Here is a 24,732-nt window from a genome sequence, read left to right on the forward strand (position 1 = left end):
TCTCTCTCTCTCTCTCTCTCTCAAATAAATAAATAAAATCTTTAAAAAACAAAAAACCCGGCAGTGCGGTGCCAAGAGGGAAAGCGAGAGGGAGACGGACATTGAGAGAACGAGAAGGAAGGAGAGAAAATGGCATCCACGGATTACAGTACCTACAGCCAAGCGGCAGCCCAGCAGGGCTACAGTGCATACACCGCCCAACCCACTCAAGGATATGCACAGACCACCCAGGCATATGGGCAGCAAAGTTATGGAACCTATGGACAGCCCACTGATGTCAGCTATACCCAGGCTCAGACCACTGCGACCTATGGGCAGACCGCCTATGCAACTTCCTATGGACAGCCTCCCGCTGGTTATACTACTCCAGCTGCCCCCCCAGGCATACAGTCAGCCTGTCCAGGGGTACGGCACTGGTGCTTACAATACCACCACTGCTACGGTCACTACCACCCAGGCCTCCTATGCAGCTCGGTCTGCTTATGGCACTCAGCCTGCTTACCCAGCCTATGGGCAGCAGCCGGCAGCCACCGCACCTGCAAGACCGCAGGATGGTAACAAACCTGCTGAGACTAGTCAACCTCAATCTAGCACAGGGGGTTACAACCAGCCCAGCCTAGGATATGGACAGAGTAACTACAGTTATCCCCAGGTACCTGGGAGCTACCCCATGCAGCCAGTCACAGCACCACCATCTTATCCTCCTACCAGCTACTCCTCTACACAGCCGACTAGTTATGATCAGAGCAGTTACTCTCAGCAGAACACCTATGGACAGCAGAGTAGCTATGGTCAACAAAGCAGCTATGGGCAGCAGCCACCCACTAGTTATCCCCCCCAAACTGGATCCTACAGCCAGGCTCCAAGTCAGTATAGCCAACAGAGCAGCAGCTACGGGCAGCAGAGTTCATTCCGACAGGACCACCCCAGTAGCATGAGTGTTTATGGGCAGGAGTCTGGAGGATTTTCCGGACCAGGAGAGAACCGGAGCATAAGTGGCCCTGATAACTGGGGCAGGGGAAGAGGGGGATTTGATCGTGGAGGCATGAGCAGAGGTGGGTGGGGAGGAGGACACGGTGGAATGGGCAGCGCTGGAGAGCGAGGTGGCTTCAATAAGCCTGGTGGACCCATGGACGAAGGACCAGATCTTGATCTAGGCCCACCTGTAGATCCAGATGAAGACTCTGACAACAGTGCAATTTATGTGCAAGGCTTAAATGACAATGTGACTCTAGATGATCTGGCAGACTTCTTTAAGCAGTGTGGAGTTGTTAAGATGAACAAGAGAACCGGACAACCCATGATCCATATCTACTTGGACAAGGAAACAGGAAAGCCCAAAGGTGATGCTACAGTGTCCTATGAAGACCCACCAACTGCCAAGGCTGCCATGGAGTGGTTTGATGGGAAAGATTTTCAAGGGAGCAAACTTAAGGTTTCTCTTGCTCGGAAGAAGCCTCCAATGAACAGCATGTGGGGTGGGGTGGTATGCCTCCCCGTGAGGGCAGAGGGATGCCGCCGTCAGTTCGTGGAGGTCCTGGCGGCCCCATGGGTCGCATGGGAGGCCGTGGAGGAGACAGAGGTGGCTTTCCCCCAAGAGGGCCCCGGGGTTCCCGAGGGAACCCATCCGGAGGAGGAAATGTCCAGCACCGAGCTGGAGACTGGCAGTGCCCCAATCCGGGGTGTGGAAACCAGAACTTCGCCTGGAGAACAGAATGCAACCAGTGTAAGGCCCCGAAGCCTGAAGGCTTCCTTCCACCACCCTTTCCACCCCCGGGTGGTGACCGTGGCAGAGGCAGCCCTGGTGGCATGCGCGGCGGAAGAGGCGGCCTCATGGACCGCGGTGGTCCCAGTGGGATGTTCAGAGGTGGCCGTGGTGGAGACAGAGGGGGCTTCCCTGGTGGCCGGGGCATGGACTGAGGTGGCTTTGGTGGAGGAAGACGGGGCGGCCCTGGTGGGCTCCCTGGACCTTCGATGGAATAGACGGGAGGAAGAAGAGGTGGGCGCGGAGAACCTGGAAAAATGGATAAAGGCGAGCACCGTCAGGAACGCAGAGACCGGCCCTACTAGACCCAGAGACCCCACAGAGCTGCATTGACTACCAGATTTATTTTTTAAACCAGAAAATGTTTTAAATTTATAATTCCATATTTATAATGTTGGCCACAACATTATGATTATTCCTTGTCTGTACTTTAGTATTTTTCACCACTTGTGAAGAAACATTAAAACAAGTTAAATGGTAGTGTGCCGGGTTTTTTTTTCCTTCTTTTAAAAGGTGGTTGTTTAACTAAGACTAAACAATAGGAACCCCTTGTGAGCATGCTCAGTATCATTGTGGAGAACCAAGAGGCCCTCTAACTGTAACAATGTTCATGATTGTGATGGGTTTTTTTTTGTTTTTTGTTTTTGTTTTTGTTTTTTAAATAAAATTCCAAATGTTTATAAACAGTCCAAAAAAAAAAAAAAAAAACCCTCCCAACAAACAAGAGTCCAGGGCTGGATGGTTTCCCAGGGTAATTCTACCAAACATTTAAAGAAGAATTAATACCTATTCTTCTGAAACTGTTCCCAAAAATATCCCAAAAATAGAAATGGAATGAAAATTTCCAAACTCATTCTATGAGGCCAGCATTACCTTGATTCCAAAACCAGACAAAGACCCCAATAAAAGGGAGAATTACAGACCAATATCCTTGATGAACATGGATGCAGAAATTCTGAACAAGACGCTAGCTAGTCGAATCCAACAGTACATTAAAAGATTTGTTCACCACAATCAAATGGGATTTATTCCTGGGCTGTGGGGTGGTTCAACACCTGCAAATCAATCAATGTGATACACCAGATTAATCAAAGAAAGGATAAGAACCATATGGTCCTCTCAACAGATGCAGAGAAAGCATTTGACAAAATACAGCATCCTTTCTTGATTAAAAAAAAAAAAAACTCAAGAAAGTAGGGATAGAGGGAATGTACCTCAACATCATAAAGGCCATATATGGAAGACCCACAGCTAATACCATCCTCAATGGGGAAAAACCAAGAGCTTTTCCCCTAACGTCAGAAACACAACAGAGACGTCCACTGTCACCACTATTGTTCAGCATAGTACTGGAAGTCCTAGCCTTAGTAATCAGACAACAAAAAGAAATAAAAGGCATCCAAATCAGCAGGGAAGAAGTCAAACTTTCACTATTTGCAGACGACATGATACTCTATATAGAAAACTCAAAAGACTCCACCAAAAAATTGCTAGAACTGATACAGGAATTCAGCAGATTTGCAGGATATAAAATCAACACACAGAAGTCTGTTGCATTTCTGTACATGCATAATAAAGCAGCAGAAGGAGAAATCAAGGAATCGATCCCATTTACAGTTGCACCAAAACCCATAAGATACCTAGGAATAAATCTTACCAAAGAGGTAAAAGATCTCTGAAAACTATAGAACACCTATGAAAGCAGTTGAAGAAGACACAAAGAAATGGAAAAACAGGGATGCCTGGGTGGCTCAGTCGGTTAAGAGTCTGCCTTCAGCTCAGGTCATAATCCCCAGGTCCTGGGATTGAGTCCCACATTGGGTTTCTTGCTCAGTAGGGAGCCTGCTTCTTCCTCTCTGCCTGCCACTCCCCCTCCTTGTGCTCTCTCTGACAAATAAATAATTAAAATCTTAAAGAGAGAAAGAAATGGAAAAACAGTTCATGCTCATGGATTGGAAGAACAAATATTGTGAAAATGTCTATGCTACCTAGAGCAATCTACGCATTTAATGCAATCCCTATCAAAATACCATCCACTTTTTTTCAAAGAAATGGAAGAAATAATCCTAAAATTTGTATGGAACCAGAAAAGACCCCGAATAGCCAGAGGAATGTTGAAAAAGAAAAGCAAAGCTGCGGGCATCACAATTCCGGACTTCCAGCTCTATTACAAAGCTGTCATCATCAAGACAGTATGGTACTGGCACAAAAACAGACACTTAGATCAATGGAACAGAATAGAGAGCCCAGAAATGGACCCTCAACTCTATGGTCAACTAATCTTCGACAAAGCAGGAAAGAATGTCCAATGGAAAAAAGACAGTCTCTTCAACAAATGGTGTTGGGGAAATTGGACAGCCACATGCAGAAGAATGAAACCGGACCATTTCCTTACACCACACACAAAAATAGACTCAAAATGGATGAAAGACCTAAATGTGAGACAGGAATCCATCAAAATCCTAAAGGAGAACACAGGCAGCAACCTCTTCGACCTCAGCCGCAGCAACTTCTTCCTAGAAACATCGCCAAAGGCAAGGGAAGCAAGGGCAAAAATGAACTATTGGGACTTCATCAAGATAAAAAGCTTTGGCACAGCAAAGGAAACAGTCAACAAAACCAAAAGACAACTGACAGAATGGGAGAAGATATTTGCAAATGACATATCAGATAAAGGGCTAGTATCCAAAATCTGTAAAGAACTTATCCAACTCAACACCCAAAGAACAAATGATCCAATCAAGAAATGGGCAGAAGACATGAACAAACATTTCTGCAAAGAAGACATCCAAATGGCCAACAGACACATGAAGAAGTGCTCAACCTCACTCGGCATCAGGGAAATACAAATCAAAACCTCAATGAGATACCACTTCACACCAGTCAGAATGGCTAAAATTAACAAGTCAGGAAACGACAGATGTTGGCGAGGATGCAGAGAAAGGGGAACCCTCCAAGACTGTTGGTGGGAATGCAAGCTGGTGCAGCCACTCTGGAAAACACTATGGAGGTTCCTCAAAAAGTTGAAAATAGAGCTACCCTACAACCCAGGAACTGCACTCCTGGGTATTTACCCCAAAGATACAAATGTAGTGATCCAAAGGGGCACATGCACCCCAATATTTATAGCAGCACTATCTGGAAAGAACCCAGATGTCCATTGGCTGATAAATGGATAAAGAAGATGTGGTGTATACACACACACACACACACACACACACACAATGGAATATTACTCAGCCATCAAAAAGAATGAAATCTTGCTATTGTCAACGACATAAATGGAGCTACAGTGTGTTATGCTAAGCGAAATAAGTCAGTCAGATGGGTGCCTGGGTGGCTCAGTTTGTTAAGTGTTGCCTTCAGCTTGGGTCATGATCCCAGGGTCCTGGGATTGAGCTCCACGTCGGGCTCCCTGCTCAGCGGGAAACCTGCTTCTCCCTCTTCCTCTCTCCCCCTGCTTGTGCTTACTCTCTCTCTCTCTCTCAAATAAATGAATAAAAATTAAGAAAAAAAGAAAGAAGTCAGTCAGAGAAAGACAAATACCATATGATTTTACTCATATGTGGAATTTAAGAAACAAAACAGATGAACATAGGGGAAGGGAAAGAAAAATAAAATAAGATAAAAACAGAGAGGGAGGTAAACCATAATAGACTCTTAACTATAGAAAATAAACTGAGGGTTGCTGGAAGGGGGATGGGTGGGGGAATGGGCTAAATGGGGGATGGGCATTAAGGAGGGCTCGTGTTGTGATGAGGCCTGGGTGTTATATGTAAGTGATGAATGTATACATTTCTACTCCTGAAACCAAAAAAAAAAAAAAAAAAAAAAAAAAAAATCTAATCTGCTTGGGCACCTGGCTGGCTCAGTCAGTAAAGCATGTGACTCTTGGTCTCAGGGTTGTGTGTTTGCACCTCACATTTGGTGTACAGATTACTAAAAATAAATAAATAGATAAACTTTAAAAAATCTAATTTGCTTAATACTCAGTAGGCCTTCTCTTAATTTGAGATGTTTTCTTGAACTTTTTTTTTTCATTTCCTCACCTTTAATATCTCTTTTTGTCTGGAACTACTTCTGTTATTTGGATATTAGCTTGTGGGTTACTATGCTATAGGCTGAGAGTACTGTCTAGATCAGGGATAAGAAAATAGAGGGTTCCAAAGGGATGTCTAAGAAGATAGTAAAATTGCTAGATTATTTCGTGTGACTGAACATACTAAATAGAGATTGATTTTAATTTTATTATTTTTTTCTCATTGTTTTGTTGTGTTTTTGTCTTTTATCTTCCAGTTTTCCTCAGTTTTATCTTTCAATCCTTATTAATTTTTTAATAAAGATTTTATTTAAGAGAGAACAAGATGGATAGAGAGAGCATGAGCGGTGGGTGGGAAGGGCAGAGGAGAGGGAGAAGCAGACTCCCCACTGAACAGGGAGCCCGACTCAGTGCAGATCCTAGGACCCTGGGATCACAACCTGAGCCAAAAGTAGACACTTAACCATTTGAGCCACCCAGGTGCCCCATCAACCATCTTATTAATTTTTAATCAATTTTTATCATTATATTTTTAATTTCCAAGAGCCCATTTTTTTGTTGTTGCCTCCTGCACTTTTTTCATAGATACAGTATCTTCTCACTTTGAGGATATCAATTGCAAAGGTTTTTTTCTTTAAGTTTTCTGTCATCTCTGCCTTTTTTGTATTTCCTCCAGGCTTTTCTTCTTTATGCTTGCTTTGTTCTCTGTCCTTTATGTAAGATACTTTCCTTCTATATCTAATGTTTCTTAGCTGTCCATTCCTATTTAAGAGTAACACTTAAGAGCTAAAAGGAAGCCGCGCGCGTGCGTGCGTGCGTGTGTGTGTGTGTGTGTGTGTGTGTGTTTGAGAGAGAAAGAGAGACCTTGTTAATTAGTTTCTCCTTGGGCTGATTTCCAGAGATGAATCCTCCAGTCTCTTGTCTCTGAGTTATAAACCTGTCAGTCTTCTTAGAACCAAGTGGGGGAAGAGGGTTGGGTTGAGGGATATCCATTTGTTCAATATGTGTGTCTTCCCGAATCCCTCAGTTTTTAGTACGGACACCCCACTCTTGGCTGTGCACAATATTTCCAATCCTGAGTGTCTCTGAATCAACCCTCCCAGTGAGGAAAGCTCTGGTCTTCTTCCAGGAGAGGGAAGGAGCAGGCACTCAGCTACTCTGAATAGAGGAGGAACTCTGCAAGCCTGAGACCTTTGACAGACTTCTAACCAATTTTACTAATTTCAGCCCCACTTTCAGCAGGGTTCTGCAGCATGAATCAGTTCTGCTTCTGGGCTTGCCTAACTGCTGGTGGAGGTTTCAACTTTGTCTGTTCTGCTAAGTCAGCTATCACTCATCCACACGCTTTCCAGATTCTAAAATTTTGTGGTCCTTCTCTTTTATCTCTCCCATCCTCTGTGTCTGTGTCAGTTTATGCCTATTTTTATCCCTTTATTTTCATTTTAGTGAGGTTTCAGAAGGAAGTAGTGGTTAGCTATCTTTAACCGGAATTAATTCATGTTTATTCTTCAAACTCAAATGTCATATCCTTTCTATAACTTCTCCTGACTCCACATGCAGAATTCATTGTTCCATCATGTATATTCTCATAGGATTTTATGTATGTCTATGATAGCATTTGCCATGCTTTATTTTAATTATTATTTGGATGAATCCTAACTATAATTCTCTTGAGAGTCATCATAATATAATACTATTTTATTACATAGTATAGTTTATATTTCATGGTAGATTTTTAAAACTGAGCCAATAGAAATGAATTTTCACCATCTTCAAGTAGTATCCGAAATTGAGGCTAAAAATGGCCTTTAAAACATTCCTATTTGAGTTTAAGGGGCCTTGAAATACTGTTTCAAAGTACCTCTGTCCAAAGATGCAGCTTCATCCCAAAGGATTTTTAATTTAAGATACTCTGCAGCCAGGCTTATTGCTGATTTGAGATTGAGAATATATCTGGCTCAGCCACATAGCCACCCTTAAAAAGAAGAGGCAGCTTTGCTTTAAAGGAAGGGTGAAATGGTAAGAGAAACAGTAGTCATCGGTTATATGGAATATGTGCTACTCTGCTACAGTGACAGAGAAGATCCAAGAATGTGACAGTTTCAAGGCATCATGGTTGATCAGCAGTATCGAAATCCAAGCCAAAATAAACTATTTTTCTTGGAAAAAGGAAATTTTTCCATGTGCCAAGTAATATGCCAAAAAAATATCCTTTTACAAATGTTATTTCATTTAATTCTCAAAATATCCTTACAAAGTAGTTGTTTTTATGCTATCAGTTTTACAGTTGAAGGATTTGAAGTTCAAAAAATCCAAGGTTAACTAATCAAAAATTGGTAATGTTTTCTGAGCACCTCCCTTCTGACCCCTGTCCTTCTGCTAAGTGCCCTTCCTATATGCTGCTATTGTACCCTGAACTTACCTTTTTTTTTTTATTTAAAATTTTATTTATTTGAGGGAGAGAGAGTGAGCAAGAAAGAGCACAAGCCAGGGCAGAGAGGCAGAGGGAGAAGCAGACTCCCCACTGAGCAGGGAGCCCAATGCAGGACTCAATCCTGGGACTCCAGGATCATGACCTGAGCCAAAGCGTCTGCTTAGCCGACTGAGCCACCCAGGCGCCCCACCATGAACATATCTTTATCTTAACACTCATCTTATTCAAATGACATTATGTTTATTTATCTATCTCCCCCATTGGACAGCTCCTCAAGGGTTGGAACAATGTCTTATTCTCCAGTAGGAGAATAGGCCTTGAACATACAAAGTTCTCAATAAATAATATGTTGGACTACAAATCTGAGCTCAGAATTTAAACCCAAATCTGTCTTATTCATCATTATAGGCACACATTCAGATATCCAGATAATCAGTGCTTTAAGGAAGCTTTGGTGAGGAAAAATAAGCCATTTCTGTAAACTTCAGCAGATTTGATTTTTTATATTGAGAAAAGCTGATGTTTTCAGAACTCTTCCTACCAACCAAAAATGGAAGAAAAGAGTAGCCTGAAAAATTAAAGTTGACACATACATCAGAGGAAAGATATCAAGAATGTTGTTTGCTTTATTTCCAGGGGCCTTATGGGTGTGCATCATTTTAAATCCGCATTGCAAACTGGAGGAAAAGTCCTGTTGGCTACAGCAACTGCAGAAGTGGAGTGACCTGGATATCTGTCCCCTGGAGGATGGGAACTATGGGCACGAGCTGCCCAACATCACCAATGCACTTCCCCAGAACACCAGTCACAGCCCAGGTGAGCCATATATCCTTCTAGGGACTTTGTGCCTGGAACTCCAAAAGGTGGGAGAATGAAACTCTAGAACAAAGGTGGCCAGATGGTTGGCTATCAATATTGTCATCCTCAGTAAGAAAAGCCTGTCCTTTTGTTTATCTTGAATTGCCACGCCTTAAATAAGGGTAAACTTTTTATCTTTGACATTGGGGATGCTGTGTCTTTTTCCATATCTTGAGTGTCCTTAGAGTGCCCACCATAAATTCCTAGAGCCTTCTGCATGAATCCTCTTTACCTTTCAAGTTCTTCATGACTAGTGGATCTTGGCCTCAGTTGGGGTTGGTTTTAGCTTAGAAGGCCTGCCTCAAGGGAAGGATGGAACGGCAAAAAAAAACAGCATTTATTTATTTACTTATTTATTTGTTTTTAAAAAACAGCTTTTAAAAATGCCCTGACAGGGACGCCTGGGTGGCTCAGTCATTAAGCATCTGCCTTCGGCTCAGGTCATGATCCCAGGGTCCTGGGATCGAGTCCTGCATTGGGCTCCCTGCTCAGCGGGAAGCCTGCTTCTCCCTCTCCCACTCCCCCTGCTTGTGTTCCCTCTCTTGCTGTCTCTCTCTCTCTGTGTCAAATAAATAAATAAAATCTTTAAAAAATAATAATAATAATAAATAAATAAGAATGCCCTGACAATTGCTTTTCTTACTTTTCTCTGTTTTCTTCAAATTTTTTATACAGCAGATAGCTAGGTTGGATTATCTTCCCAAATTACGGCTAGGACTCTTGCCCCATTTTAAGACGAATCTAGTACAGTGATACTGTACCCTCTGCCTTTTGAGCCCCTGGCCTGCAGCTATCACGGAGCATCAGCATACACGTCAGTTTTAATTCATCTAAGTCAGGCTGTTTCCTCTTGGCAACTGATTTCCCTTTAGCCCATTGGGAACCTATATTGGTAGGAGATTTTTTTTCAGACATTGATTTTACATGTGGTCCCTTCTATTTTAAGTGATAAATCTGATATTTTTAATCTCAAGAAAATAATTTAAATTATTGTTCTGGCCAGGTCTTCATCTACTGTACCATAACTGATTGTCAGTGTATTTAAAGCAACTAAGGTAACAAGAGTTTGAAAAAGCTGCAGTTTTGCCACTTCTTTAAGCTACACTTTACTGGCACTCATCTAACCTCCACAACACAGCATCCCTTTAGTATTGGTTTTTGATTGGCGTAGAGAGTCAAATGCATATAAAGACATGCCTATAGTCGGGCAGTTTCTTTTTTTTCTTTTTAATTTTTTAAGGTTATGTTAATCACCATACATAACATCATTAGTTTTTGATGTAGTGTTCCATGATTCATTGTTTGTGCATAACACTCAGTGCTCCACGCAGAACGTGCCCTCTTTAATACCCATCACCAGGCTAACCCATCCTCCCACCCCTCTCCCCTCTAAAACCCTCAGTCTGTTTTTCAGAGTCCATCGTCTCTCATGGTTCATCTCCCCCTCCAGTTTCCCCCCCTTTATTCTTCCCCTCCTGCTATCTTCTTCTTCTTTTTTTTTTTTAAACATATATTGTATTATTTGTTTCAGAGGTACAGATCTGTGATTCAACAGTCTTGCACAATTCACAGCACTCACCATAGCACATATCCTCCCCAATGTCTGTCACCCAGCCACCCCATCCCTCCCACCCCCACCACTCCAGCAACCCTCAGATTGTTTCCTGAGATTAAGAATTCCTCATATCAGTGAGGTCGTATGATACATGTCTCTCTCTGATTGACTTATTTCACTCAGCATAACACCCTCCAGTTCCATCCACGTCATTGCAAATGGCAAGATCTCATTCCTTCTGATGGCTGCATGATATTCCATTGTATATATATACCATATCTTCTTTATCCATTCATCTGTCGATGGACATCTGGGCTCTTTCCACAGTTTGGCTATTGTGGACATTGCTGCTATAAACATCGGGGTGCACGTACCTCTTCAGATCCCTACATTTCTATTTTTGGGGTAAATACCCAGTAGTGCAATTGCTGGGTTGTAGGGTAGCTCTACTTTCAACTTTTTGAGGAACCTCCATACTGTTTTCCAGAGTGGTTGCACCAGCTTGCATTCCCACCAACAGTGTAGGAGGGTTCCCCTTTCTCCGCATCCCCGCCAACATCTGTCGTTTCCTGACTTGTTAATTTTAGCCATTCTGACTGGTGTGAGGTGACATGTCATTGAGGTTTTGATTTGGATTTCCCTGATGCCAAGCGATGTTGAGCCCTTTTTCATGTGTCTGTTGGCCATTTGGATGTCTTCTTTGGAAAAATATCTGTTCAAGTCTTCTGCCCATTTCTTGATTGGATCATTTGTTCTTTGGGTGTTGAGTTTAAGAAATTCTTTATAGACTTTGGATACTAGCCTTTTATCTGATATGTCATTTGCAAATATCTTCTCCCATTCTGTCGGTTGTCTTTTTTTGTTTTGTTGACTGTTTCCTTTGCTGTGCCAAAGCTTTTTATCTTGATGAAGTCCCAATAGTTCATTTTTGCCCTTGCTTCCCTTGCCTTTGGCGATGTTTCTAGGAAGAAGTTGCTGCGGCTGAGGTCGAAGAGGTTCCTGCCTGTGTTCTCCTTTCGGATTTTCATGGATTCCTGTCTCACATTTAGGTCTTTCATCCATTTTGAGTCTATTTTTGTGTGTGGTGTAAGGAAATGGTCCGGTTTCATTCTTCTGCATGTGGCTGTCCAGTTTCCCCAACACCATTTGTTGAAGAGACTGTCTTTTTTCCATTGGACATTCTTTCCTGCTTTGTCGAAGATTAGTTGACCATAGAGTTGAGGGTCCATTTCTGGGCTCTCTATTCTGTTCCATTGATCTAAGTGTCTGTTTTTGTGCCAGTACCATACTGTCTTGATGATGACAGCTTTGTAATAGAGCTGGAAGTCCGGAATTGTGATGCCGCCAGCTTTGCTTTTCTTTTTCAACATTCCTCTGGCTATTCGGGGTCTTTTCTGGTTCCATACAAATTTTAGGATTATTTCTTCCATTTCTTTGAAAAAAGTGGATGGTATTTTGATGGGGATTGCATTGAATGTGTAGATTGCTCTAGGTAGCATTGACATCTTCACAATATTTGTTCTTCCAATCCATGAGCATGGAACGCTTTTTCATTTCTTTGTGACTTCCTCAATTTCTTTCATAAGTATTTTATAGTTTTCTGAGTACAGATCCTATGCCTCTTTGGCTAGATTTATTCTTAGGTATCTTATGGTTTGGGGTGCAATTGTAAATGGGATCGAGTCCTTAATTTCACTTTCTTCTGTCTTGTTGTTGGTGTGTAGGAATGCCACTGATTTCTGTGCATTGATTTTATATCCTGCCACTTAATATGAGTTCTAGCAGTTTTGGGGTGGAGTCTTTTGGGTTTTCCACATACAGTATCATATCATCTGCAAAGAGTGAGAGTTTGACTTCTTCTTTGCCGATTTGGATGCCTTTTATTTCTTTTTGTTGTCTGATTGCTGTGGCTAGGACTTCTAATACTATGTTGAATAGCAGTGGTGATAGTGGACATCCCTGCCGCATTCCTGACCTTAGGGGGAAAGCTCTCAGTTTTTCTCCATTGAGAGTGATATTCACTGTGGGTTTTTCATAGATGGCTTTTATGATATTGAGGTATGTACTCTCTATCCCTATACTCTGAAGAGTTTTGATCAAGAAAGGATGTCAAATGCTTTTTCTGCATCTACTGAGAGGATCATATGATTCTTGTTCTTTTGTTAATGTATTGTATCACATTGATTGATTTGCGGATGTTGAACCAACCTTGCAGCCCAGGGATAAATCCAACTTGGTCGTGGTGAATAATCCTTTTAATGTACTGTTGGATCCTATTGGCTAGTATTTTGGTGAGAATTTTTGCATCCATGTTCATCAAGGATATTGGTCTGTAATCCTCCTTTTTGATGGGGTCTTTGGTTTTGGGATCAAGGTAATGGTGGCCTCATAAAACGAGTTTGGAAGTTTTCCTTCCATTTCTATTTTTTGGAACAGTTTCAGGAGAATAGGTATTAATTCTTCTTTAAATGTTTGGTAGAATTCCCCTGGGAAGCCATCTGGCCCTGAGCTTTTGTTTGTTGGGAGATTTTTGATGACTGCTTCAATTTCCTTAGTGATTATAGATCTGTTCAGGTTTTCTGTTTCTTCCTGGTTCAGTTTTGGTAGTTAATACATCTCTAGGAATGCATCCATTTCTCCCAGGTTATCTAATTTGCTGGCATATAGTTGCTCCTAATATGTTCTTATAATTGTTTGTATTTCTTTGGTGTTGGTTGTGATCTCTCCTCTTTCATTCATGATTTTGTTGATTTGGGTCATTTCTCTTCTTTTTGATAAGTCTGGCCAGGGATTTATCAATCTTGTTAATTCTTTCAAAGAACTAGCTCCTAGTTTCGTTGATCTGTTCTCCTGTTCTTTTGGTTTCTATTTCATTGATTTCTCCTCTGATCTTTATGATTTCTCTTCTCCTGCTGGGTTTAGGCTTTATTTGCTGTTCTTTCTCCAGCTCCTTTAGGTGTAGGGTTAGGTTGTGTATTTGAGATCTTGTTTCTTGAGAAAGGCTTGTATTGCTATGTACTTTCCTCTTAGGACTGCCTTTGCTGTGTCCCAGAGATTTTGAACAGTTGTGTTTTCATTTTCATTTGTTTCCCTGAATTTTTTTAATTCTTTAATTTCCTGGTTGACCCATTCATTCTTTAGTAGGATGCTCTTTAGCCTCCATGTATTTGAGTTCTTTCTGACTTTCCCCTTGTGATTGAGTTCTAGTTTCAAAGTATTATGGTCTGAAAATATGCAGGGAATGATCCCAGTCTTTTGGTACCAGTTGAGACCTGATTTGTGACTTAGGATGTGATCTATTCTAGAGAATGTTCCATGGGCACTAAAGAAGAATGTGTATTCTGTTGCTTTGGGATGGAATGTTCTGAATATATCTGTGAAGTCCATTTGGTCCAGTGTGTCATTTAAAGTCTTTATTTCCTTGTTGATCTTTTGCTTAGATGATCTGTCCATTTCAGTGAGGAGGGTGTTAAAGTCCCCCACTATTATTGTATTGTTGTCGATGTGTTTCTTTGCTTTTGTTATTAATTGGCTTTTATAATTGGCTGCTCTCATGTTAGGGGCATAGATATTTACAATTGTTAGATCTTCTTGTTGGATAGACCCTTTAAGTAGGATATAGTGTCCTTCCTCATCTCTTATTACAGTCTTTGGCTTAAAATCTAATTTGTCTGATACAAGGATTGTCACCCCAGCTTTCTTTTGGTGTCCATTAGCATGGTAAATGGTTTTGCACCCCCTCACTTTCAATCTGGGGGTGTCTTTGGGTCTAAAATGAGTCTCTTGCAGACAGCTTATCAACGGGTCTTGTTTTTTAATCCAGTCTGATAGCCTGTGTCTTTTGATTGGGGCATTGAGCCCATTTACATTCAGGGTAACTATTGAAAGATATGAATTTAGTGCCATTGTATTGCCTGTAAGGTGACTGTTACGGTATATTGTCTGTGTTCCTTTCTGGTCTATGTTACTTTTAGGCTCTCTCTTTGCTTAGAGAACCCCTTTCAATATTTCTTGTAGGGCTGGTTTCATGTTTGTAAATTCCTTTAGTTTTTGTTTGTCCTGGAAGCTTTTTATCTCTCCTTCTATTTTCAGTGACAGCCTAGCTGGATATAGTATTCTTGGCTGCATATTTTTCTCATTTAGTGCTCTGAAGATATCTTGCCAGTCCTTTCTGGCCTGTCAGTTTCTTCTTTATCATAGTGGTTACTTGTTGTTACTGGTTCTTATTTAAGGATGTTGCTTCTTCTGCAGTCTTCTCAAGCTGTGGCTGATTTAGGTCTCACGTCTCTGTACCTGATGGAGCAGTAGGCGTCCCACTTGTTCTTCATTGCCATTTCTATATCATTGTCCTTTCCTCCTTCCTAAAATACTCCCCAGCTTTAAAGTTCATGCTGTCAAAATATACTGTCTGCTACCCTTCTGGTTTTGGTTATTTGTAGACCTCTGGGTCAATCCTCCTCATTCCTTGAAGATTTTTGGCTGTTGGCTCGGTAACACTGCTTTCTGTCACTGCTTCTGTCGTAATTCCTGACCATTTCAGTAGCCACACAGATGATCCTTCCAATATCCTGTCCTCTCAGTTCTTTGCCTTCCTTTCTTTTAATAGTCTCATCTTCCCACATAATTGAGCTGTTCAATCCCAAAATCATACCCTAGACCTTGTCATTGCCAATAACTATACCTTCTTCATAATCTCAGTTTCAGGCAGCTCTAAATCTCATCATCAGTCTTGCTGACTTATTTTCTCTAGTATCCCAATTCCAATAATTCTTTGACCCAGTAGGACTTTTGATCCTAAGACCTTTTCATTCTTCTGGTAGCCTCATTTTCCTCCTTATCTCCATTAGATTCCTTGGTGAGTCATTATAATCACTCCCCTCACATAAACCTCCTCTTTCCCTTTACTTCACACAGATATAGCAAAACACTAACCTTAGTAGTTAAGTCTCACTCTCTTAATTCCTCAGTGCTCATGCCCACACCGCTGAACATAGTGAAGAGAAACACAAGCATGGTAACTGGTCTCACTTGAAGTTTATGACCACTGATTCCAAATGGGTCCATAGTATTGTCCAGAGATCCACCACATTCCCCTAATCTGTGCTTTCTTTCACTCTTCTAAATTACTATTTCATGTCTTTCCCTGAAAACTTTATTTCCTTCCCTTCCTCCCTTTCAGCTGATAACCTTGCTTCCTATTCATTGAGAATATAGAAGCAATCACAAGAGAATTTCCAAGACTTTCTCACTACATCTGCCTCTGTCTGTGCCCATCCAGTTTTCTTCTTCCCCTGTTTTTATTTGTGTTTCTAACCCTGAGCCCTCTACCTATTCTCAAGAGCCTATTCCTTTTCTTTTATCCAGGACATCGCTCCAGGAATTATCTTCTCTCTCTCCTGCTTCACCAATTTTTGTGGATTATTCCTTAGTATACAAGTATATTGCCTTCTCTCTCATCACAAAACAAAACAAAACACACTCATGTTGTTCCCGTATGCCTCTCTGGCTATTACCCTGTTTCCCTGAGGTAGTAGAAATAAGTGGTAGAATTAAGAAAAATAATTTAGGGGCACCTAGGTGGCTCAGTCGTTAAGTGTCTGCCTTTGGCTCCGGTCATGATCCCAGGGTCCTGGGATCGAGCCCCGCATCGGGCTCCCTGCTCAGTGGGAAGCCTGCTTCTCCCTCTCCCACTCCCCCTGCTTGTGTTCCTGCTCTCGCTGTCTCTCTCTCTGTCAAATAAATCTTTAAAAAATTAAAAATTAAGGGGCACCTGGGTGGCTCAGTCATTAAGCGTCTGTCTTCGGCTCAGGTCATGGTCCCAGGGTCCTGGGATCAAGCCCTGCATCGATCTCCCTGCTCCGCAGGAAGTCTGCTTCTCCCTCTCCTACTCCCCCTGCTTGTGTTCCCTCTCTTGCTGTGTGTCTCTCTGTCAAATAAAGAAATAAAATCTTTAAAAAAAAATTAAAAATTATTTTAAAAAGACAAATAATTTAAAAGAATAGTACATATTTATCATCTCTGCTTCTGCTCATATTCTCCATTAACTCACTCTGGTCAGCTTTCATCCCTCCACTATTGAAACTGCTCTTGTACGGGTCACTGATGCTAAAAATGGCCAAAACTACTAGCTGATTCTCAGTCATAATCTTACTTGACCTATCAGCAGTATTTGTTATAATTGTTTACTTTCTCCTTGAAACACCATTTTCATGTTATTTCCAAGACACTACTCTCTTGGTTCTGCTCTTACTTCATTGGTTCCTCCTTCTCAACCTCCTTTACTGTCTTCTCCCTACTTCCTAACCTAAAATGTTAGAGTGCCTAGGGCTCAGTCATCAAACCACTTCTCTCCGTATACATATTCCCTTGGTGATTGCCTTGTTTTGAAAATCATCTGTATACTAACTACTCCCAAATTTATATCCCTTGACCAGACTTTAACTCCCAATTCCGGACTTGTATGCTTAACTGCCTTTTCAATATCTCCACTTAGATTTCTTATCTATCAAGCCCCACCTAAACCTGCTCCTCCTATAGTCTCCCTATCCTATCCTCCCTATACCAGAGGATACTCTGGTATCCTCCTATAGTCTCCCTATCCCTTAAGTCTATCTTAAGATAGACTTGCCATAGACAGTATGGCAAGTCTATCTTAAAAACCATGGAGTCATTCTTGATTCTTTTTCTCTCTCACTCAAGATCTAAACCATGAGCAAATCCTATTGGTTTTACCTTCAGAATATATCCAGAATCCATATATTTTTTCTTTTTTTCTGATTTTTACATAAATTCTACTCAGCTAACATTCAATGCAATATTGATTTCAGGAGTAGAATTCAGTGATTTATCACGTACCTACAACACCCAGTGCTCATCCCAACAAGTGCCCTCCTTAATGCCCATCACCCTTCTAGCCCATCCCCCACCCACCTCCCTCCATCGCCCCTCAGTTTGTTCTCTATCATTAAGAGTATCTTATGGTTTGTTTCCCTCTCTCTTCTTACTTTTCTTCCCTGCCTCCCATATGTTCATCTGTTTTGTTTCTTAAATTCCACATATGAGTGAAATCATATGGTATTTGTCTTTCTCTGACTGAAATATCACCTAGCATAATACACTCTAGCTCCATCCACATCATTGCCAATGGCAAGATTGCATTCTTTTTGATGGCTGAGTAATAGTCCAGTGTGTGTGTGTGTGTGTGTGTCTGTCTGTCTGTCTATAGCACATCTTCTTTATCCATTCATCAGTTGATGGACATTTGGGCTCTCTCCATAGTTTGGCTATTGTTGATAGTGCTGCTGTATATAAACATTGGGGTGCATATACCCCTTCGTATCTGTATTTTTGTATCCTTTGGGAAAATACCTAGTAGTGCAATTACTGGGTCATAGGGTAGTTCTATTTTTTTTTAAAGATTTTTTTTAAATTTTTTTAAAGATTTTATTTATTTATTTGAGAGAGAGAGAATGAGAGATAGCACGAGAGGGAAGAGGGTCAGAGGGAGAAGCAGACTCGAGCCCGATGTGGGACTCGATCCCGGGACTTCAAGATCATGACCTGAGCCAAAGGCAGTTGCTTAACCAACTGAGCCACCCAGGCGCCCTAGGGTAGTTCTATTTTTAACTTTTTGAGGAACCTCCAAACTGTTCTCCAGAGTGGCTTCACCAGTTTGCATTCCCACCAACAGTGCAAGAGGGTTCCCCTTTCTCTGCATCCTTGCCAACACCTGTTGTTTCTTATGTTATTACATTTAACCATTTTGACAAGTATGGGATGGTATCTCATTGTGGTTTTGATTTGTATTTCCCCGATGATGATGATGTTGAGCATTTTTTCATGTGTCTTTTAGCCATCCAGATGTCTTCTTTGGAAAAGTATCTATTCATGTCTTCTGTCCAACAGAATCCATATATTCTTATCACCTCTACTGCTTTTACTCTGGCCAAGTTGCCATCATTTTTCACAAATTATTGCAGTGACTTCCTAACTGCCCCCCCTGCTTCTGCCCTTCCACCTCATGGTCTGTTCTCAATACTGCTGCCAGTTATCCTTTTAAAAAGCAGGTCACATTATATACCTTCAAAAACTCAAAGCCCTCTGGTGGCTTCTCATTGTTCACTCATGGCCTGTAAGGTCCTCAATGATCTGGCTTCCTAGTATCTCCCTGACCTCATCTACTATGAGTTTTTCTGTTTGCTCATTCCATTCTAAGTATACTGGCCTCCTCATTACCTCAAACACTCCAAATACGTACCCACCTCAGGATTTAGCATTTGCTATTTCTTTTGCCTGGAACACTCTTCCCTTAGTTATCTCTAAGGCTTGAAGTTTCTGTTCAAATGTTACCTTATTCGATACCATTCTATGTAAAACAACAACCCCCACCCAACACCAGCTTGTCTTTCTCCCTAATTTTGCTTTAGTCTTTTCTATAGCACTCATAACCATCTGAAATATCTGGTATACTGTATATTTATTCAACTATCTCTGCTCATTTAAATGTAAAGTTCCATGAAGGCAGGGATTTTATATATCCTCAGCACCTAGAACAAGTACCTGCCATGTGTAGGCACTCATTATTTGCAGATGTGATGAATATAGGGAGCCTAATCCCCACTGTGGGCTGAGCAGACCCAAGGTAGAGTCTCAGTTCAGCAAGAGAGGGGTTTAGACTGTAGCCAGTAGGAGGTACACTGTGCTTCTACTGAGGGACAACATGAGGGAGAAATTTCAGTAGATACTGTCATGCTATTCTAAGTTAACCTCTAAGCCCATACTCTATGGAATATATCAAATTCTGAAGAGATTAACATATTCTAAGGACTTTTGCTTAATGAATGAATATGTTCATTTCTTTCATGTTCATTCTGAATCCTCTGGCTTTCCCTCCCAGTTTTTTTTGCACAGGCTCAGTGGATGTACACCTCATTTGGGCATTTCTGGAAACATCTGTATAGTACTTTAGTCCTTGATCCCAAAATAGTTCCAATTGCCCTTAATCTGGCAGTGAGTCAATTAAATAATCCTTTATGTTTTTTTTAATTTCCTTAAATGTAATTTCTGTGAGTCCTTCTATCTCTACAGTTTATGACGGTGTATCTTTCATTTGGTCTTCCTCCACACCACCCTTAAGAATTGAGCCTACTTTGTCTAAACTGTTTTGGTTTCCTTGCACACCTTTTCCTGAAGAGAGATGGCATGGTAAGAGTCCATGTTAATTTAATTAGTCTTTTGTCAGCAGCAGTTTTTCATATTATAGAACAAGATTGTAAGCCTATAGATATCAGTGTGATAAAGGGACCAGAGTACACAGGGCATCTGCTCTTTTCCAGCTTTTAATATCAATTACATGGAGTCCTTAGTCTGATAAGGGTCATGCTGTAAATGAGACACGTTATGGATTGGCCAGGGAAATTCCCCAGCTGCTTCTCTCTTCCTCTGAGTTCTGTAGAAGCAGTTGGTATCCTCATAATTGAGCAGCTGAGCACCACTGTCCCTCTTCTCTTTCATGTGGCTCTCAGTCCTAGGAGAAATTGGTCTTCTGTAGAGGTGGAAAGGCAGCCATAGGTCTCAGTAGAATGGTTCTTCCCATAGAGGGCACAGACACATTAAGGGCTTATCCAATAGAGAGGCAGCACAACAAGCACCCAGACAGATGGCAGAGTGGCTGCTCTCACTAACCACATACTATTCTTCTCATCCTCCCACTCTGAAGAAGACATAAGAGTTAGAGCTTCAGATTATCTGTCACTGAACTGCTGCATGTCTTTCTTTTCCCAGACTCCTTATCCAGGCCAAGACGAACAGTGTTCACTAGAGCCATCGAGGGCCGTGAGTTACATTGGCAGGACAGCCACTTACAGCGAATAATAAGCAGCGATATATATACAGCTCCTGCCTGCCAGCAGGAAAGTGAGAGACTACTGTTTAATTCCCAAGGCCAGCCACTGTGGCTTGGTAAGTGTACCTCTCCTCTACTCTAAGAATTTCAGAGTGCAGTCTTACCCTGTGCCAGGCCAGAACTGCATAGGTGCTGGCAACACAACTACAATTTGCACAGATCTTTTGGGGCCTTAACTAGGGACTCAGGGTATTTATGTGAAGCCTCAGCCATTTGCATGTGTACTTAGCTGAGGTAGAATGACCTCAACCAGAGGAATTTGTATTGTTTCCTGAGTTTTAGGAGGGGAAAGGAGTTAATAAATCTCAAAGAGTACTAATAAAACCATTAAACATCAGTTCATAGGCTCTTAGCAGTTGCTGAGCAATAGTATAATCTACTCTGATATTAATATATTTTGCTAAAAAGGCACTAACTTTGAAACTTAAATTACCCTGTACTAGTAGCTAGGGCACTATCTGCATTTGTCACCAAGCTGTCTTCCTTTCCTCCTCTCTACCTTCCCTTCCTTCCTTCATCATAAAGGAACAGAGCTGTTCCATTGTGGATTTAAACCTTTCTCTGGCTGTCTTTCAATCTCTTCTTGACTTTATCACAGGATGCCTATTCCAAAAGACACTTTTAATAAATACTCATTTTCTGAGTCTTACAAAAGTGACATACATTTTTATATCTTCTCCCAATTCCCTACCTCCATCCTTCACCCCATTTCTTTGTCTTTCTCAAGATCTTGCTGAATATGCAGGGGCACCTTGGTGGCTCAGTTGGTTAAGCATCTGCCTTCAGCTCAGGTCATGATCCTGGGGTCCTGGGATCAAGCCCTGAATCAGGCTCCCTGCTCGGTGGGGAGACTGCTTCTCCCACTCCTGCTCTCCCTGCTTGTGCTCTTGCATGCTGTCTCTCTGTGTCAAATAAATAAATAAAATCTTAAAAAAAAAAAAAAGATCTTGCTGAATATGTGTATGTCCCTATCTCTCTCTTAAAAGCCTTGGCCAAACTCACTCTGGGCCACTACCTGAAGTCTCCTTTGGTCATCTTTCCTCTTCTCTGATCCAACACATCTAAAACATCAATCTAACAAGTGTGTGAAAATATATACACCTCATCAGTAAACAAAGGTGAAAATCAAAACAACACTGAATTATCATTTTTTGATTGTCAAATGGTCAGAAATTTCTAAAGTAAAGATAATTAGTTTATGGTGTGGGAAAGGTTACATGGAGATAGTTACTCTCATTTACTACTTGTAGGAATGTAAGTGCTTATAGCCTGTCTGAAGGGTATTTCAATAATACTTACCAAAAGCTGTTAAAATACATTCATACCCATTGATCCAGGAATTCTACATCTAGGAACTTATCCTGAGCTATAATTAACTAAGAATATATATAAAGCTAGGGGTTTATTAGAGCATGGATGTAAATAATGTACAGTTTAGAAAAATTGGAAATAATCTAAATGTCCAACAATAGGGGATTGAGTGACTCAATGGATGATATACATATATTCAGAGGAATGATATATCATCATCTTTAATGTTATAAAAGTATATTTAATGATATAGAAGAATTTTATAATATGTTACTCAGAGGAAAAACCCAGTTACAAAATAATAATTATAACATTATCCCATGGGGGCACCTGGGTGGCTCAACTGGTTAAGCGTCTGACTCTTGATTTCGGCTCAGGTCATGATCTCAAGGTCGTAAAATGGAGCCCCACTTTGGGCTCCATGCTCAGAGGGGAGTCAGCTTCCTTCCATCTCTCTCGCTCTCACCCCCCTCTTTCCTTTTTTTTTTTTTTATTATTTAAGACCTTTATTAACGGGTGCTTGCTGTTTGTTGATTTTTTTGAAAAGTCAAGTTGTAAACTTTTTATTACAAATTAAAAATGAGGTTCTTAAAAATCTCAACTTGACCAGATATGAAACAATTTAAAAACCTTTAAAGGTGTATTGAGAAAAACCAGTTTTTTTAAAAAAAAAAAAACACATTTGTCATTACCAAAAAGAGACGTCTTTAGGTAAAAATAATAAAAACCCCATGCTGCATAGATAATGCAGATAGTTCTATTTATCTGGTCAGTGGGCAAAAAGCAAGCACTTAAGGTCTTCAGCTCCAATCTTTTGTTCATTTCTTATTGCTGGAATTTCATCGTCATTTCTTCATGTTGGATGACTAAACCGGATGATGGTAGAGATGGTAAGCCGGCATTTACTCAGCCCCGCCCTGCTCAGCCTCGGGAGCGGACGAATTCTCAGCTGGTGGATCGGCTGCTTTTGTCTCTTTGCCATCTTTGTGGTTTAGGGTTTTCTGGGCGTCTGAGTCGGTAATTGACGTTGCGGCGGTACCGACGTTGAGGTGGCTGCTGACCTTGGGTCTCAGCTCCTTGATTTTCCTTATCTTCCTCATTACCATCCTCTCTAGGCTGTCTTTGGCGAGGAGGACCCCTGCGGAATCGTGGTCTATAACCCCGATACATATTCTGTCTCACTGGTCTACCTTGTTCTCCTGCACCCTGGTTGTCAGCACCTTCCATCACTTCTCTCTGCACAGGAGGGTTGGAATACCGTGGTTGACGCCCATAGGGTCTCCGCATGTAGTAAGGTGGGAACTGTCGCCTGCGGTAGGGCCGGCGCTGTTGGGCCTGGCCTTCGGGAGCACTTTCCGATCCCTCGTTCTTTTCCCCACTCTCACTATTCTGGTAATTCTGCTGGTAATTGCGTGGAGGACCCCTGCGACGTGGATAGCGTCTATACTGGTTACGGTCTGCTGCATATTTACTGCCTTGCAATGGAACTCCACCAGGGCCTGTCACATTTGCTGCCTCCGCACCCTTTTCTCCTTCAACAACATCAAACTCCACAGTCTCTCCATCTCCTACACTGCGAAGGTACTTCCTGGGGTTATTCTTCTTTATGGCAGTCTGGTGTACAAATACATCTTCCTTGGTGTCATTCCTGTTGATGAAACCATATCCGTTTCTTATATTGAACCATTTTACTGTTCCCAAAACCTTCGTTGCGATGACCTTCTTGTCCCCAACCGGCAGGCGCCGCCAATGTGGGGCCGCCCGGGCCGCCGCTCCCTGCGCCGCTGCCCGTGGTGCCGGGCTTGGTGTCGGCAGCGCTGAGGCGGGCGGGGGGGGGGGGGGGGGGGGGAGGGGGCGGGGGGGGAGGGGGCGGCGGGCGGCCGCTGGGTCTCGGCCTCGCTGCTCATGGTTGCGGTGATGGTGACTGGGGCCGGCTGCGGGAGCTGCGGCTCCTCCCGGGGTGTGATGGTAACTAGGCCGGCGGCGGTGGTGGGGCTGCTCAGGGCTCTCTGGGGTCCGCTCTCCCTCCTGCCTACCGATCAAACTCCACCCCCCTCTTTCTGATCCCGCCCCCGCTCATGCTCTCTCTCTCTAAAACAAATAAATACATCTTTTAAGAAATGATAATCATATCATTCCATGTGATATATATATATGTGTGTGTGTATATATATATACACACACACAATCACAATATATACACATACTTATGCATACATACACACAAAACTAGAAATAATGATTATCTGGGTTTTATTTTATATTTTGCTTATCTGTACTTTCAGATTTTCTGAAATTATTTCTGATTTTTAATATTATCTTTAAAATAAATCACAAAATGGGGGCACCTGGGTGGCTCAGTTGGTTAAGCATCCAGCTCTTGATCTCAGCTCAGCTCCTGATCTCAGAGTCATGAGTTAGAGCCCCACATTGAGTTCTATGCTGGGCATGGAGCCTATTTAAATTAAAAAAAATTACAAAATGAACTATTAATCTCATCATAATCACTTGCCCATTTATAAGCCTTTTATGGTCCTTCATTATCCTTAAGTTAAATCCAGTCTCCTTAGTATGGCCTCCCAGACTCTACATTTCCAGGCAGTCTCTGATCACATAACTTAACTCTGCACAGAACTGTTATACTCAGAAGATGCTTTATAGAATACTTTTTATGTTTTTATTTATGCATTTGCTTATATGTTCTTTTTGCTAGGAATGCCTTTCCCTTTTTGTCTACCTATTTAAAATCTTGCTAGTTCTACACAGTGTAGCGCAAATATTATACTCTATTTTTTTAAATTTTTTAATTAACATATAATGTAATTTGTTTCAGGGGTACAGGTCTGTGATTCATCAGCCTTCACAA

At 41.7% G+C, this 24,732-nt stretch overlaps 1 protein-coding gene and 2 pseudogenes across 1 annotated transcript in view; 2 read left to right on the forward strand and 1 right to left on the reverse strand.

The window, feature by feature from the left end:
* ZSWIM5 (zinc finger SWIM-type containing 5) overlaps positions 1–24,732 on the forward strand; it is a 214,732-nt gene that overhangs the window by 160,827 nt on the left and 29,173 nt on the right. The window contains exons 5-6 of the mRNA XM_088022453.1: positions 8,875–9,054; positions 20,435–20,611. Of these exons, the coding sequence (XP_087878579.1) occupies positions 8,875–9,054; positions 20,435–20,611 (357 nt within the window). The remainder of the gene's footprint in view (positions 1–8,874; positions 9,055–20,434; positions 20,612–24,732) is intronic.
* LOC114224249 (RNA-binding protein EWS pseudogene) lies at positions 78–2,216 on the forward strand (annotated as a pseudogene).
* LOC114224152 (Y-box-binding protein 1 pseudogene) lies at positions 22,557–23,788 on the reverse strand (annotated as a pseudogene).

The sequence above is a fragment of the Eumetopias jubatus genome, unplaced genomic scaffold, assembly GCF_037043125.1.
Source record: "Eumetopias jubatus isolate StellerSeaLion01/CBP00866 unplaced genomic scaffold, mEumJub1_p1.0 scaffold_4, whole genome shotgun sequence".
NCBI lineage: Eukaryota > Metazoa > Chordata > Mammalia > Carnivora > Otariidae > Eumetopias > Eumetopias jubatus.